The sequence below is a fragment of the Diabrotica undecimpunctata genome, chromosome 6 (genome assembly GCF_040954645.1).
Source record: "Diabrotica undecimpunctata isolate CICGRU chromosome 6, icDiaUnde3, whole genome shotgun sequence".
NCBI classification, from domain to species: Eukaryota; Metazoa; Arthropoda; class Insecta; order Coleoptera; family Chrysomelidae; genus Diabrotica; species Diabrotica undecimpunctata.
In genome coordinates, this window is record NC_092808.1 from 8,966,864 (window position 1) to 8,983,328 (window position 16,465).

At 32.6% G+C, this 16,465-nt stretch overlaps 1 protein-coding gene across 2 annotated transcripts; it reads right to left on the reverse strand.

The window, feature by feature from the left end:
• Positions 1-5,924: 5,924 nt before the first annotated feature.
• Polr1E (RNA polymerase I subunit E) lies at positions 5,925-16,372 on the reverse strand. 2 transcript variants are annotated; one of them, XM_072534166.1, is made up of 6 exons: positions 16,139-16,372; positions 15,166-15,350; positions 14,399-14,609; positions 12,522-12,714; positions 10,797-11,021; positions 5,925-6,305 (listed from the first exon to the last, which is right to left on the reverse strand). In XM_072534166.1, the coding sequence occupies exons 1-6, from the start codon at positions 16,206-16,208 to the stop codon at positions 6,062-6,064; spliced, it is 1,128 nt and encodes a 375-aa protein (XP_072390267.1). In that variant the 5' UTR covers positions 16,209-16,372; the 3' UTR covers positions 5,925-6,061. The 2 variants fall into 2 exon arrangements, with proteins under 2 accessions (XP_072390267.1, XP_072390266.1); XM_072534165.1 differs by lacking the exons at positions 14,399-14,609; positions 15,166-15,350; positions 16,139-16,372 and adding an exon at positions 13,360-14,104.
• Positions 16,373-16,465: the final 93 nt, after the last annotated feature.

Sequence of the window (16,465 nt, forward strand, 5' to 3'; positions counted from 1 at the left end):
GTACTAGAATCCCATAATGGAAGGCCATATCGAAGATGAGACTCGAACAAAGAAAATATGTTATTTTGGAACATGCTAAATTGATTTACTTCGAAACAGATCTTATTGCATAGCAGACTGAGGCGAGTTCCTTACTTAACAAATTGATTTGAAGGGACCATTTAAGGTTGCTGTCTATAAAAATACCAAGAAATTTTACAGAATCAACAATACTGATCTGACTGTTATTAAAAAGCAAGGGTTGAAGAGCTCCTTTATAAGATAATGCTACTGTCTTATCCACCTTAAAAAGAGTAAATTAGAGTCGGACCAGGTTTTTATTTTAAGTAGATCAGAAGTTATAATTGCATGAAGAGTTTCAATATTAGAGTTCCTCCAGGTAATACTGATATCATCATTGTCACAAAAAACAGTGGCACTATAAAGATTATTGTTTAGTGCAAGATAGACCTCATGTAGTACAGAAAACAGCATTGCTGGTACATTTATTGGATAAAAAGCCGAACTGACTTTGTAGTAAAATGATTTTTATGAGTCTCTCAATAATTTTGGATAGGACCGGTAGTAAGGCAATAGGTCTATAGTTGCAGACATTAGATTTTTCACCACCCATATGAAGAGGAATAATAATGGCTGTCTTTAGGCACTCTGAAAATGTACCTTTTTCAAACGAATCATCAATTAGTGAGATAAGGACTTCCAACACATTTTTTGGGAGATTTAGGAAAATTTTTATAGATAGTCCAAATTTTGGATTTTACGAAAGTTCTGAGCGGAAAAAATTATGTGTGAAGATTTCCCCTTCTACTTTTCTTTTAATCGGAATCGATACCATTGTACGTCGATGTGCGTTTGGCTCTCCCCTCTTTCGAACGTTACCTTTTCGTTATTTAATACGACCAAATGTATAGTTTGAATTACTTCAACCAATGTGTCTCCCCTCTTATCGTTTACCGGTGCTCCTATAGTATTGACTTTGCATTAGTAACCTGTCTTTCTATGCAGCTAGGCTATGTGGTTCGCTATATCGTCAACGGTGTTTTGATATTCCCTCAAGGTGATGTTTAAAAATCACCTTGAGGGAATATTGAAATTTGAGGGAAACCTCAACTGTATAAAATGAGGAATCACTCTCTACTTTGACATGCTTATATCCCCACTTCTTTATGTCCTACTAAGATAGCTACATTTTCTCTTGTCCGAAAATCAACCACTTTGGTCGCTATTTTCGTATTTGGTTCAGAACCAGGTACAGCACGTTCCTAAAAGAACTGATATGACTCTTAAAGCATATTTTGTAGAAAATTGAGCAGTGTATTTTGAAGGATAAATACTTAATATTTACATACTGTCAATGTCTCTGCTAAATCTTAAAATTTGTCAGATAACTTATTCTGTTCAACCTCAAAAATGGCTCCACATGCTAGCAAAGAACTAAAAGCAGAGAACTACAGTTCTCTGCTAAAAGCAAGAATTGTAACGAAATCAGAAGATGGCTGGTCACTATCTGCCATAGCGAACCATTTTAACGTAAGCAGAACAACAGTTATTAATATTAATAAAAGATGGAGAAAACAAGAATCTCTTTTTCTTCAACAAGAAAAGAGAGAATCCTTTTGAAGATGCGAAAACTGCAAGAATTATGTCACAATTTCCGGGAAGAAAGATAACAAGGGTAGACAACAAAGACAGGGTAATATTTACAGATAAGAAAATTTTTCAATCTTCTAAAAGGGGCAAAATTAAGGTGTATAGACCAGATAATAATAGATTAAATCCTCTATATGTTAATAGATATCGAGCTGCTGGTCATTTTAGCGCCAATGTATATGGATCGATTTAGAGGAATGGGAATGGTACAGCGTATTGATGGCAGGTTTGTTGGGCAGGCTTATCTGAATATTCTAGAAAACATCATGTTTCTCAGTGTAGAGCAGTTGTATCCAGAAAATAATGTTATCCTCCAACAAGATAATGTTCCTGTTCACACTGCAAATATAATAAACCTTACCATGGCCCAGCTACAGTCCAGAATGTGTGGGGGGTTATTATAAGACGATTGTATCGGCGTAATTTTATACCTCAAAATGCTGAAGAGCTGTGGCACGGTATACAACAGCTTTGGGAAGAGACCTCTGAAGAAGACAATTTCATAGTTTGTTTCACGCAGATATACCGAAGACTACAAGCGCTGTTATCAATGCTGATGGAGATATTACAAAATATTAATTTTATTTTTAAATGCCTAAATTTAGTATAATTTTGGTCTTTCATTTTTTATTAATAGAAAAATTGTGGTCCTGCTTATATTGAAATGTTTTGCTGCCTCTGATAGCGCCCAGTTATCTTTTAATTTGGTTATAATTCTTGCTTTAATATATTGTTGAGTTAATTCGTTTGTTTCATTCCTTAATAATAATAAAATTAATAACAACAACCCTATTTTATGTAAAAACTATCATTTATATACTCTTTATAAAATGCAGGATTTCAAAATAATATCAAAATAGACCTTAATAATTATTACAATTCATGAATTGCCATATGTAATCAAGTGTTTGTTGTTGTTTGTTTATTTAATTATTTGTCTGTCATAATAAATATAATATAATGTTAGATCAATCAAATACACTGCTCAAAATGATCAAATCTTACTAAGAGTCGTATCAGTTTTTTCAGGAACCAGCTGTACTTTTCAACTTCTTTCCCTCTGATCGTGAGCATGTTACGTGCCGCCTTATATCTCCCCAGATTTACCTATAGTACTATCAATCCCTTGAAGTTATCCATTGTCGGGATGAATTTTAATGTCTAATTCCCCCCCCCCTGGGATCTGTCAAAGTCTATGTTTTCCTTTATGATTCATGCTCATTTATTCTACACTTAGTTGGTGATAAAAGTTGTTAAAAGGTATTTTATAAACGCAGTTCTTTGACTTATTCTGAGTTTCTTGTTAGATTTAGTTTTGTTTTTGCAAAGAATAGATCTCAGTCTGTCGATTATTTCAAATATTTTTATGATTTTGTATTATTATTTTCTACTTTTTTTAATTTTTCTGATCAGCCCTTTACATAATATTATTGTTGTCATCATCCAAATTCCTTCTTTTGAGCATTTCTGAATTGTTTTTTGGTGTTATGTTGGTATGGATAATCATTTTGTTAAAACTTTTTTAGCAGATTTTTTTCTTCCTGAAATGCATTTTCGTTAGAGCGCGTGTTTTGGACTTTATCATGTACGGATTTGATGACTCCCTTGTTGATATTTATATTGCAGGTTTGAATAATATTTAATATATTCTATCGTATACAGTCCAGCGACTTAATTCCATCAGTTATGTATATATATTCAGAGATTCTACAGTATTCACTGCCTTCCCTCGGTCAATCGTTTCCATCTCTCTCTCTCTCTCTGTTGTCCCATTCTTCATCGTTTAGACCTCTTTTACTCATGGCGTCGTCTACTTCGTTCCTCCAGGATCTTCGGGGTCGTCCTCTTTTCCTCCTTTCTATGGGGCTTCATTCGGTTATTCTCTTTATCCATCTGCTGTCGCTAGTTCTTCTTACATGTAAACACCACTTTAGTCTTTTTTGTTTTATATATGTTAGTACGTCTGTTCCTTTTGATGTTCTTTGCTTTACTTCGTCATTACTTCTCCTATCCATTCTTGTTACTCTGCAGCATATTCGCAGACATTCCATCTCTGTTGCTACTATCTTACTGCTGTTTTTCCTGTTTATAATTCAATTTTGAGCTCCATATGTCATAATATTTCGCACTAATGTTTTATAAATCTGTGTTTTTGTGTTCATATTTAGGTGTCAATCACACCATACTGAGTTAAGTTGTCGAATTGCTGTTCTTGTTTGTTCTAATCTTTGCTTAATTTCTTCCTCTGTTGTTGCCTTTTTCGTGATTATAATTCCCGAGTATTTGAATTGATCCTCTCCTTTGATTGTTACGTTATCAATCTGTAGATCTTCTATGTCTTCTTCACTTGTAGATAGGTACTCTGTTTTCGCGAGGTTAATATCTAGGCCAGCCTTGGTATATGCTTCTTGTAGTTTCTTCATCATGTAACTGAGGTTTTCTTGGTCTTGAACAATCACTACTTGCTCGTCTGCAAAGCTTAACGTATATAGGTATTCGTTTCGTACCGGTACTTCCATGCCTTCGCATTTTCTTTTCCATGTAGTCAAGGCTTTCTCTAGGTATATTTTGAATACGATTGGTGATGTGGAAAAACCCTGTAGGAGCCCTTTTGTTGAGGTGAAGTCTCCTATGATTCTTGTTCTCATTTTATTTGACACTTTATTTTCTTTATACAGAGCTTTTGTAGCTTCTATGAGTTCCGTTTGTATTTCTAATTTGTACGTTGCCTCCCACAGTTCTGACCTTGGTACAGAGTCAGACGCCTTTCTCAGGTCCACAAATGCCAAATGTATATCTGTATTTTTTGCTTTTTTCTTTTCCAACAGTTTTTTCAGTGTGTATATGTGGTCTATGCATGATTTTGCCTTTTATCGCTTGCTCTATCTTTTCTCGCAGTATCTTCCCATATAATCTTCCTATTGATGATAATATGCTTATTCCTCTATACATTTCGCATCGTTTTCTATCTCCTTTCTTAAATATATATGCCTCCGTCCATTCCTTTGGGAGCTGTTCTCCATTTATGGCTTTCTGAAATATCCATTTTATCATCTGGTGTAATTTTTTTGAGCCGTACTTTATAAACTCAGGTGAGATATCTCCAGGTCCCGGTGCTTTCTTATTTTTCATTGCTTTTATGCCCGTTTTCATTTCCCTATGTTATTTATATTTCTTATTGTGCGGATCTGCTTTGTCTTCGCCTGTTTTCTTTTATATGAATAGTCCTTTCATTCTTTGTCCTGTATATTACCTTTGAGTTTTTCTTTTGAGTTTTGTTTCAATTTTCTCAGTACTTTCCATCACTCCGAAGTTTTTGTACCTCCTATGTATGTTTCAATATTTAAGCAGGATCTTTCCCATTCTTTTGTTGTGTTATTTGTTTTTTCACTTCTTTATAAACTTCAACGTTGTTGTAGTCAGCCATTTTCTGTACAGTTGCTTTTTTTCTTCAATTATTTTTTTTGTTGGTTCATTTATTTCATAATAGTGTTGTTTATTTGTTATATGTTCTTTTTCTCCAAGGGCTTCGAATGTTGTTTGTTTTATACTCGCCTTTATATGCTCGTATATTTCTTCGATGTTGCCGTATCTGAATTCTATTAATTTTTGGTCTAGACATTGTATACTTCTCTTATTGATTGTTCTTGGAGTAGTTCTATATTGTATTGTTTTTCTCTTATAGTGTTCAACGGTTCTTCTGTAGAGGGGGTCTTGTTGTTTCCAATGAATGCCCATTTTTGTTGTCAGTAGTTTATGGTCAGTTCCACATTCTGCTCCTCTTCAGATACTCACATCTTTTATCTTTATTGTGGTATCTTGTTTGACTATTACGTAGTCTATTATCGATGTCAGCTTTCGTGTTTTTTGCGTCCATGTATATTTATAAATATTTTTATATCTGAAGAATCCGTTGGCGATTTTTAGGTTGTTTAGTTCGCGTAATTCAGTCAGACGTTCTCAGTTATCGTTTTGTTCATCCTCTCCAAATCTCCCCACTACTTTATCGTTTTCTTTCCTTCCGGTTCTGCCGCTAAGGTCTCCTGTTAAAATTATCATTAATGACATTAATCAAAAATCATTTAGGTTTTGGCAGTAAAAGAAGCGCAATATATGAACAAATTAGCATGCAGAAGAATGACAGGCTGGAACTTAATAATGTTACCTAAGTAAACGTCAAGTTGTACTCAGTAAGGAAATTCAGTTGTGTAGTCAGTGCACGTGATCATAAAAGGATTATATATTATTCGGGTATAGTTAAAAATAAAACTACATTTGGGAAAAAATAAAAATTAATATTAAAATAATATTCAACTTCACAATTAGAAAACAGTTCGAAATGATGGCACCTTCGAAGCCAGGATTGTTTATATACACTATAATAAACCATAACTTGTTCCTCAAGATTTGTTCATCTTCTCCCTTTCTTCGGCGTAAAGTTAACTGGAGCTGGTAACGGAAGTTTCAATTGCACGACATTTTTGTTGTTCGCTTTTGCGTTGAATGCAAGAATCCTGGCTACTTCTATAGCTTTTTTGATGCCGATTTTCATATCTTTGGATAAAAGCTCCACGTCCACTTCAAAATCCATCGCGATTGCTGCCAAAACCATTGTGTAGCATAGTGCTTTGTCTTTCATGTGTAATGGTCTGGTCCTATAACAAATATGTATGAGTTTATTATACAGTTAACACTTCTGGTATAATTGGTATATATGTAAAATTACTAAAATAATGAAAATACCCAAAAAGATTATAATTTTTAAAACATTTTCGGTTTTGTTAGACCATCATCAGTGAAACCTGAAAGTAAATAATCCCACTTAAGTATAAAAAAGAGGGTAAAATGTTATCTTTTTATCTAAAACATGTGGTATCATTACTTACTGGAGTAATTACCCAGAAGGGTATACCCATATTTAAATTAGATTTTAGAAGTTGTGAAAATTAAAATTAAAACAATATAGTGTCAATGATTTCCAATTTAGTCGAAAGGAAACATAATGACACTTACTAGAAACAGCCAACACATTTGGGTCTAACAAAAGTTACCAGTCAACTGAATTTGGGGACCAGGAAGTGAAACTAACTGTGAAAATGAAGAGTAAATTAAGACAAGATTGATAGTTTGTTTTTAGACATTAATAAAAAATTAAACAAAAATTTATGTTTATGGTTACCAAATTAAGTATATTTTTATTTTCGTTTAAAGGCTATAGCGGTATAAGATAGGGTACTCGAAAGTACATATTAAAAAACCCATTTAGCCAAATTTTTAGCTCCCTAGGTGGGCCCGTATCGCAAAAAATGTGTTTTTACAAAAAAAAAAATAATAAAACCTGAGCGACCCTTGGCTTTAAAAAAAATTAAAAGAATTCACAAAAATATGTTTTTATTGGATGAAAAATGAGGTCAGGAAAAATATTTGAATTTTTCCAAGAATCCTTATGGGATTGTCCATAGGATCCACCCTATGTGGCAAAGATTTAACATTAGCTCTTAAAGTACGCCTAACAAAATGTTACGTATACAGTGTACTATACTATGGAATGGAATACTACTACTACTACTATCGGTTTACAGCGTTCTCCGACGCCTTCCGACTCCTAACAGCCATTCTTCTCTATTCAGCCATAGGTCTGGAGGGATTTCTCTTTCCTCTAGTTCTTTTTCAATTCCCTCTCTCCAGCTTTTTCTCGGCCTTCCTCTTTTCCTTCTCCCTTGTGGTGTCCACGTTAAAATCTGTTTTGGAATCCTGTCATCTGGCATTCTCTGTACATGGCCGTACCATATTAACTGTTTTGTTTTTATGTCATCAACTATTGTATGCTTGACTCCCATCATCTCACGTATTCTCTCATTTGGTATCCGATCTCTTCTTGATTTTCCTGCTGCTCTTCTCCAGAAGTACATTTCTGTTGCTAGTAACAGTTTCTCTGTTCTTTGTTTCATTTGCCAAACTTCGCTGCCATATGTGATTACACTTTTAAGTATGGTGTTGTATATGAGTTGTTTGTTCGCTTTAGATATTGTTTGGTCCCACAGAATTCCGTTCATCATGGATATGGCTTTTCTACCCTGTATGTTTCTGTCTTTTATAGCAGCATCGAGTGTTCCATCTTGAGTTATCTTCATACCCAGGTACTTGTATTCATCACAGTTTCTAATTTCTACCCCATCGTCTAATATAATGGACTGTTTTGTCCCTCCAATACACGTGGCTTCAGTTTTCTTAATGTTGACTTCGAGACCCCATTTGTTATATTCTTCTATAAGCTTCCGAGTCATGTAACTCAAGTCGTCATGATCCTGAGCAATCAGTATTTGGTCATCAGCGAAACATAAGGTGTACAGTGTAGTCTCGTCAATGAGAGGAATTCCCATGCCATTACATTTTCTTTTCCACAGCTTGAGTGCTTGGAATCATGGACGTTAAATCTAGACACAATGAGACGACTTAATTCTTTTGAAATGTGGACCTATAGAAGAATTATGAGGGTTTCCTGGGTAGATAGAGTTACGAACAATGAAGTACTGAGAAGAATAGGTAAAGAGAAGGAAGTTGAACTAACAATTAAAGAAAGAAAGCTACAGTATCTCGGACATGTGATGCGGGGTGAAAAGTATGGCATCCTACGACTCATAATGCAAGGAAAGATAGATGGCAGAAGAAGCATCGGAAGAAGACGAATTTCATAGCTCAAGAACCTGAGAGAATGGTTTGGATGCAGCTCAAAACAACTTTTTAGAGCTACTGCCTCAAAAATTAAAATAGCTATGATGATTGCCAACCTCCGTAGCGGAGGTGGTACCTGAAGAAGAAGAATCCTTAGGTTGTATAGGTAATTTTTGGCAAACTTCTAAATAATTATTTTTTTTGTGTTTTTTTTTGTTCTTTTGAATGGCGGAGTTAGATTTGCCATTTTCTCTCCGGAGCGTCCTCAAAATGGACAGCCGGAGTGTGACGTCACGGCGGCCATATTGTTATTATTACTTTCCAAACAAAAGTTGAAAAGCCAGGGTTTGTCCAATCTCAAGACTTTTTAATTTCCATAAAGTTAAAGTTTTGCTTCCTCTGCTGCTTTTTCTTCTTAAGTATAGTGTTTTTTACGATAATACCATCATAATTCGATGTTATATTTCTATGAAATATAGTTTAAAAGTTTAACTTAAAGAAATTCTAACCTTACTTTATTGATACATGCATTTTATTGCTATTTTTATAAAACAACATGCTTTATTATTTACACAACCTTGTAAAATTGTTGTAGTAACTATTAGAATACTTAGATATTGCAAAAAGCGGAAAGATTCTGTAAAAAAAATGAAAAAATAACGAAAAATACAAATTATCCACACTAAACAAGGTTTGTTTGGAAAGTGAAACTGACAGATGTCAATAAAAATAAATGCTTCTACGTAAAAAAAATCTTTTTTTGTATTTTTCCCATGTTTTTAGCACATAAAGTCAACTGCATGGCAGTATATAACGATTTTTGACATATTTTTTCGTTATTTCTAATAGGGGGATCAGGTTCACTAATTTCAGACCAAAACATTCTCTAAATATGACAAACGCCTCTCTAGAGCTCAACAAAGGAAGATGAGAAAAAAGGCAAAAATGGCTGCTGGGACATGGACCGTAGCAAATTCCAAGAAAACCAAATCCGCAACACCCGAGGATAAAAAGAGACTTCGGGAGAATACCATCACCCCCCTCGTAGCTAAGTTGCGAAGAAACCAAGGGGCTATAAAGTACCATGACAAAAGTATTCAGAATGGTGGTAGCACACAGACACCATCCTGATACTTAACTAGATCGGGCTCAAGCAAATTTGATCACTAACAAACTAGAACAAGCACTTGATGATACTCCTATCGGAGGTCCAACTGAACTCCTGCAGTTCCATAAAACATCGTTTAGCGAAGGGCCCTATGGGTGAAATGGGTGTTAACGAGTATACAAAAAAATGGACGAGTGAAGTGGTGAAGACTATTGAGGACCTGTGGGCGGGAGCAAACTTAAATATAATTGATTCAAATAATATGCCCACACGCCCCATGGTCCTCACCCGCGTCCTCGAGAAATAGCTTGATGAAGAAACCATCAGGACCCAAGATCAGGATCTAGAGAGGCAAAATCAAAACACAGAAGACTGGTTGTGATCTCTGTTCCACAGACTGAACGAAAGTAAGGATAAAGGTCATAGAGTGAGGAGTTATCAAGGAGATAGTTCTCAGATCAGCATACCTCCCATATGATGATCCCGAACAACCATCAAGGGAGTTGGAACAGCTAGTGAAAGATTGCATGAAAAATGAACTGCAATTAATCATTGGCTATACTACGAATGCCTACTATCTGACCTGGGGCAGTACAAACACCAAACTGCTAAAAAATGGCATGCCTTAGATGGGGTCCTGAAAAAATGAAATTTTCGATTGAATATATTTTGAAAATTTTTTAAAATGTTTCATAAATTTTTGGGCAGGAAAACAATATAATAAAAAGTTACGTGACGGTTTTTCGTAGAGTTGGAACAAATTCTCTTCTAACACGTAATAAAAAAATAAATACTTTGAATATTGTAAATTTCATAACTGTTTAAGTTTAAAAATTAAAAATTTAATATATTAAAAATAAAGATTTTATAGTGAAAAAAAAAAACAAAAAAAAGACAGTTTGCAAATCAATGGCATCGAAATTTGATTGAGCGTGGGTGCATAAGTTAAATAAATAGCTTCGTTCATACTCCTTTCCCACTTCCCCCTAACTATATCTCTCATGATGGTTTTAAGCCAACGGCCACGGTTTGAGTTAATGCAGTTGCCCTCTTAAGGAGTGTTTTGAAGTATAATAACCGAAACCAGATCGCCCATTTGAACTGTCCTTCTATATGCATCTATAATCTTTGATTTTACTAGGTGTACAACTCTGTTTGAATGTCATTAGAAGAGTAAATATAGAAATGTACAAACACTTGACACTTACGAGACCAATAAACAGTTGATATAACAACTAATCTAATATAGAAACTTACTAACCAACAAGAAACGAATCTTAAAATCTATATGTTAAAAAAAAGAATGGGAATATAACAATAAAAAAATTTAATACATGACTTTTTATCTTACAAAATTATTTACCTGCCGTGTGAACCCATTTCTGAAAACAAATTAAGTATATGATTGTTGACGTCGACAGATTTATCACAGACTACAAATTTTTTGGTAACCAATTTCATCGGAGTCACCATAAACTTAATCAAGTATTGTATATAAAGGAATATGGTGATGCTTCGTATTTTCTCTTCTTCTTGTGAGGCCGAGATCAATATTTTATTAATATTAGAGGTCGCAAATGGGCACAATCTAAAAAAAATGAAATTAAGATAAGAGATGACATTTTAAATTCACTTTCTGTAAATTTTTCACAAATTAACTTTAAAAAATGTTATTAAAAACCTCAATTATCTTATTTGCTGTAATATTTTTCTACTTTAAGTATGTTCAACGTATGAGGTCTGTCCTAAAAGTATCTGACCTTTATCCATTACTTTGCAATTATCCAGCTTGTAACAATTCCTATTATAATTTAACAATATGTCCCCATCGATGCTTTAAGTCACTGAAGCATCGTGAAATTATCGAAGTAGTATAACATACAAATACCTGCAGCACTTTACTGAGGGAGAAAAATTTTTGGGACAAAATTTTTGTGCTATTACATTATAGTGATGAAGAAACTGGTCGTCTGAAATTTGCTCTTTTTTTTTGACTGCAGTACAATCTTTTTGGAACTTGAATGAGAAATTCATTGTCGATTATATGATCTCTTAGGGTTTATTCACAGTTTATAACAGTTCTGTTGTCATCACGGTTTACAAGTTCTAAGGAATTCTATGGCTGTCACTACCTTCCTTCTTACAACCAATGCCTCCACTCGTCTCTATTTTTGAGATCCAGTCTTTCCATGACTTTTTTCCTCTCTTCTTCTTCTTCTTCTTCTTCTTCTTCCAATCCGAGATTTTTGATATCCACCTTGATTGATCTTGTCTTCTTATGTATCCAGACCAAACTAAATGTTTTTCTTCTAGGTAGGTCAGTATATCTTGTTCCAATGTCATCCTTCATTGAATTATCTTCATCATTTCTAATATGATTCTGCATACTACAGTATCATAAAATATCTTTTTTGTGTTCCTAGTGATGTGTTTAGTAAATATGATACATTGCAAATCCGCGAAGAGATATTATCCCAGACATTAAAACCCAGATATTTTCTAAAAAAAAAACATATTTAAGACATATGCTTGGTGCCTTCCATTCTAAATTCTACTGATGGTCACAGAGATAAAACTTTAGGAAAAATATCTGAATTAAAACCAAGAAATGTTCTGTCCATTCACCATTAATGAATTGATTTAAGTTTAGAAAACAGCAACACTATGGATAACATATTGTCCATAATTATTGTGATAGGTCTAGTAATCTATTGTTTAGCAAGTATAAAATTAAAATTATGGCTACAAAACTATAAATACATGTCATATTTGATTAAATTTGGCACTAAAGCTATTTTCGTGTGACATTTTTATGTTATTTACTTAATGGACATTAATGTTTTAGTAATGGGACATTTGGCTTTGCATTTCAGAAATTGTTCTAATTGAATTAAATCTGTCAATTATGTAATGTTAAAGTATACAAACAACACAATTGATATTTTTATATAGTATGGAAATAATTATTTCATTGCAGTGATTTGTTATGAGCTAGAAATGACTTTTTCTGAAGATGTTAAAAATATTAAAACTGTTGTATACATTGCTAGATAAGTTTTTTTGGTATATTTGATTAAAATATATTTACCCAAATTGGTCTGCACTTCCAGCCTGTATAATATTTCCGGCCTCTACTGCTAGGGTGTCCAAAATGTACGCTTCTACTAAATCCTCTAAATTGTAAACACCATCAGGAGTTGATGCGTCTCTATTAATTTTTGGTCTATATATACTGTCATTTTCTGATACATTATTCTGTTCCATGTTATCAACTTTCACACCTGGAATATATTTATATATTAGCATAAAATACACTAGATATGTAAAAAATTAAGTAATTTTTTGCATTTGTTTCGTTTTGTTGCATTTCAACTTAACATTTACATGAGATTAAAGTTAGAAAGATACTGTACCTTAACGCCTTAGAACAATGAAGAATAATGATCTATGTCTGCTTTGTTTTTAGCATTTCAGAACTTTTAGAGAAAATTAAATTAAACATTCACGCTACACAATAGCTTGTCTTTCGCTTCTTTTCACTCAAAAATTATGATAGTGTACACCCCTATTGACAAATTAACATCAATGTAGACTTGTCTGACATTTTAGGAATGTTTAGAGTTGATTTTAAGAGGTGTGGATGACTATAATAATCAAATTTATTAATAGATATTGAAATTGTGAAATAGGGTTTTCTGTATTTGTTTTTTAATAAAATAAAGCTCATTTTATTCACCTTAAGTGATAATCAATGGTCCTAACTGTATTTATATATATACTACTTGTTGTTACTGAAAAGAATCTACTAAGATATTTTAACTTAAAATAATTTAAACTATAACATGCTTAACATGCTCAGCAAGACTACAAAATTGTTTATCATATTAATGTCTAATTACACACTTCTTATTTACATTTACACTAACCATTAATTTTTTTCTTTGTTGTAGGTTGTGGTTCCCCCCGTTTGAATTCCCTAGTAGTAATTTTTGAATATGTACACTTAGATATACCAGTGGCTTTCAGAACTCTTGCTCTATAATTAGAAATGGGAATCCTTATACCATTTCGGGCTTCATCCTTCATAAATTTAAAAACATTATGAATAACTTCCCTAGCTTGACTGTGTATTATCCTCCCCCTTGTGCCAAGTTGTTGCTTTGGAGGAACTTTGAGACCTAATTGTTGACTATGATATAATGTACCATCAAATGGTAGTCTATTTACTTTCTTTTTCGGTTTGTTTTTCTTTATTACCTTGGGACTTGTATTAATAACTTGTTCTAAAGATCTAATGTCCTGTAAATATGTTTGATTTTCTATTCCTAAGGGTGGATTATTACACTGGTATTTAAAATTAGGTTCACTGTGTAAGATTTCATAATTAACATCTGGCATTCCAGTTAACTGAGAGGTATCATTGAGTTGTATGGTTACTGTTTCTCCAGGAATTATATCCACACTCTTTATTTCTATACATTTTTTAAGTGGTAGTCTCCAAGCTAAAGCTTGATTGTTATAATCTACAGTTTCTGACAGCAACGACATTACCGCATCTTAAATTCACACGATAATATTCAACACTTTGTCTGTGTCACAGTTCAAAATTACATTGAAATATCAATGTTGTAAAAAAAATATTTACATCCAAACACAATATCAAATATAAACAAACTTATTACAGCAAAATGTCAAAGTGCATTCTTCTTTTTCCGCGGTCTTGATTACATATTTATTCATCCAGTTTGGTATATTTTGCATACCACTGTAACATGCTTAGAAGGGCTATTTCTATTATTGAAAATATATAAATATATTTCAATCTAGAATTGTATAAATCAGGTTAAACCGAAAATAAATATGTCATATTTATATGAATTTTGCACTCATTTAACTGGATTTAATTTGGACTTTTAACTAAAGGAAACCTTTCTGAATACAATAGGTATTGGTATAGGAACTTACTTGCTACAGTTTTCTCTAATTGCTCCTTAACTGCATCATCTATCTTCATGGTAAGCCTTTCCCTCTGTTCTGTCACCCTCTTTGCTTTTTTGGATCCAAATTGTTTATGTAGTTCGGATACTGCATTTTCTTTCCTAGGGGACGTTTCTACCACATTTTTTTGTCGCAACCTTGCACGGACTGTTACAGTATCAACTTGATACAGTTTTATCTAAAACAAAGATATTTTCAATAGAAACTCAATAAATATGAAGAATGGTCAGAGTACCTAAACTGATGATCATTATTTTAAAAACCTTGAACTAATTAGTAGCTTTAGACAATATACACCATTCCCTTTACCTACTAAATTAATACAGTCCTTGAAAAAATAGCAAAAAATTATTACAAATTATGTTGACCATTTGGTAAATGAATACTGAACAAAACGCATCAATGACACCTAAATTGTTACAAAATGCATGATACACTGTAAAAAGCTTGTTTCAACTGGATAAAAATCCATTAAAAATCTTATCAAGGACCCAATTGTTTACTATATAATTTAAATTAAATAATTAAAGAGAGTGTTACACATATTGACAAATAAGAATATTCTTTCAGTTATAGCAAGCTTCAGAAATACCCACCGCAAAGCACAACGTATTTAATGAAAATAATGTAAATGTGAGATCCCTAAAACTAAACAATACCACTAGCCCTTTCTCATTCATGGTATAGATCTATAAAAAATATAATATAAATTTTAAAATACTTCATAAGCTAACCTCTTCTTTTTGTATATTATGGACTAAGATGAAGTTATTGTAGAGATCATCTTCTTCAACAATTCCAGTGTAAAGTAATCTCTCCGAATTTACTGCTACCATTTGATCATTCATAGGTGTCTCATAGTGACTGGCTTCCAACTTTAATATACCTTCTTTTTTAACTTTTCCATTATCAAAATCAACTAAAATCAACAGACAAGAATTAATAGAAAAATATAAATATTAATTTGGTAACTTATGCCTGATAAATAAAATTCTACAAATATACTACTATGTTATTTTAACATTTTTAAGTAGATGAAAAAGTCTGTCAAGTACTACCAATACATGAAAAGGAAGAATGTAGAGTATATTCATACTCCATGAATATATATTATTCATTAACAATAGAGGTAAGGATGAGCCATAGTAAATCACAAGTTTTGCTTATAGAAATCAATATCTACTTGAAAATAAGTTTTTTCTATGCAAAGTGATAGCAGATACATTCAATATGATTTTTGTTGTCAATGTATCACCCCTCTCTAATTTGACTCTTTTAATTTAATTATTTTTAAAGTTTTCTCTAATTGCACATTGGTAAAAAGGCTATTGATATCGAAACTGCATATTGTTGTAATTGTAATCTATTTCTGTTAGTTTTTATAAGAATTGTGAGTTTTTAATGTATATCACAGACATACTTTGTGAATGCAGAACAAATAATACAGAAACCCTGAAATCAGAGGACTGTGACCATGTAAGTCAACAATCACAATTCTTAAATAATCTTTTTTAAAACTGATTTCCGGAGTGGAAGTTGAAACTTCAAATATTAGTTAAAAATGTAATTTCCATTACAAACAATTGTGGCTTAATCCCATATAGAAACGATGTTTGACATGCCACAAGAAAACAGTTTCATAACAGTAAGACGATAATAGCCATTCATAACAGCACTTTAAATTAAATAAGAACTTATATTACTTACTTAAAATAGGTCTAGAACCTTTCTTTTTAGTTATAATTTTATTTATAACTGGCATTATGATTTCTATCATAAGATAAAAATTGTTAAAACCTCACAACAACTCTGTAATCTTAAACATAACCTCAAATTATCTTCATCTTCTCTTACTTATTGTGATTAACTTCTTAGAGGGATTAAAAAATAATATATTTTTTAAATCATTTCTACCTGTATTACACAGAAATTATTCTTTAATTTCTATTAAAAATTCAGTTTATGCTCTCGGTATAGTGTAGCTCATAGATTTAGTAAGTAATAAAAAACGTAGCAAAGGTTATTTAATAATAC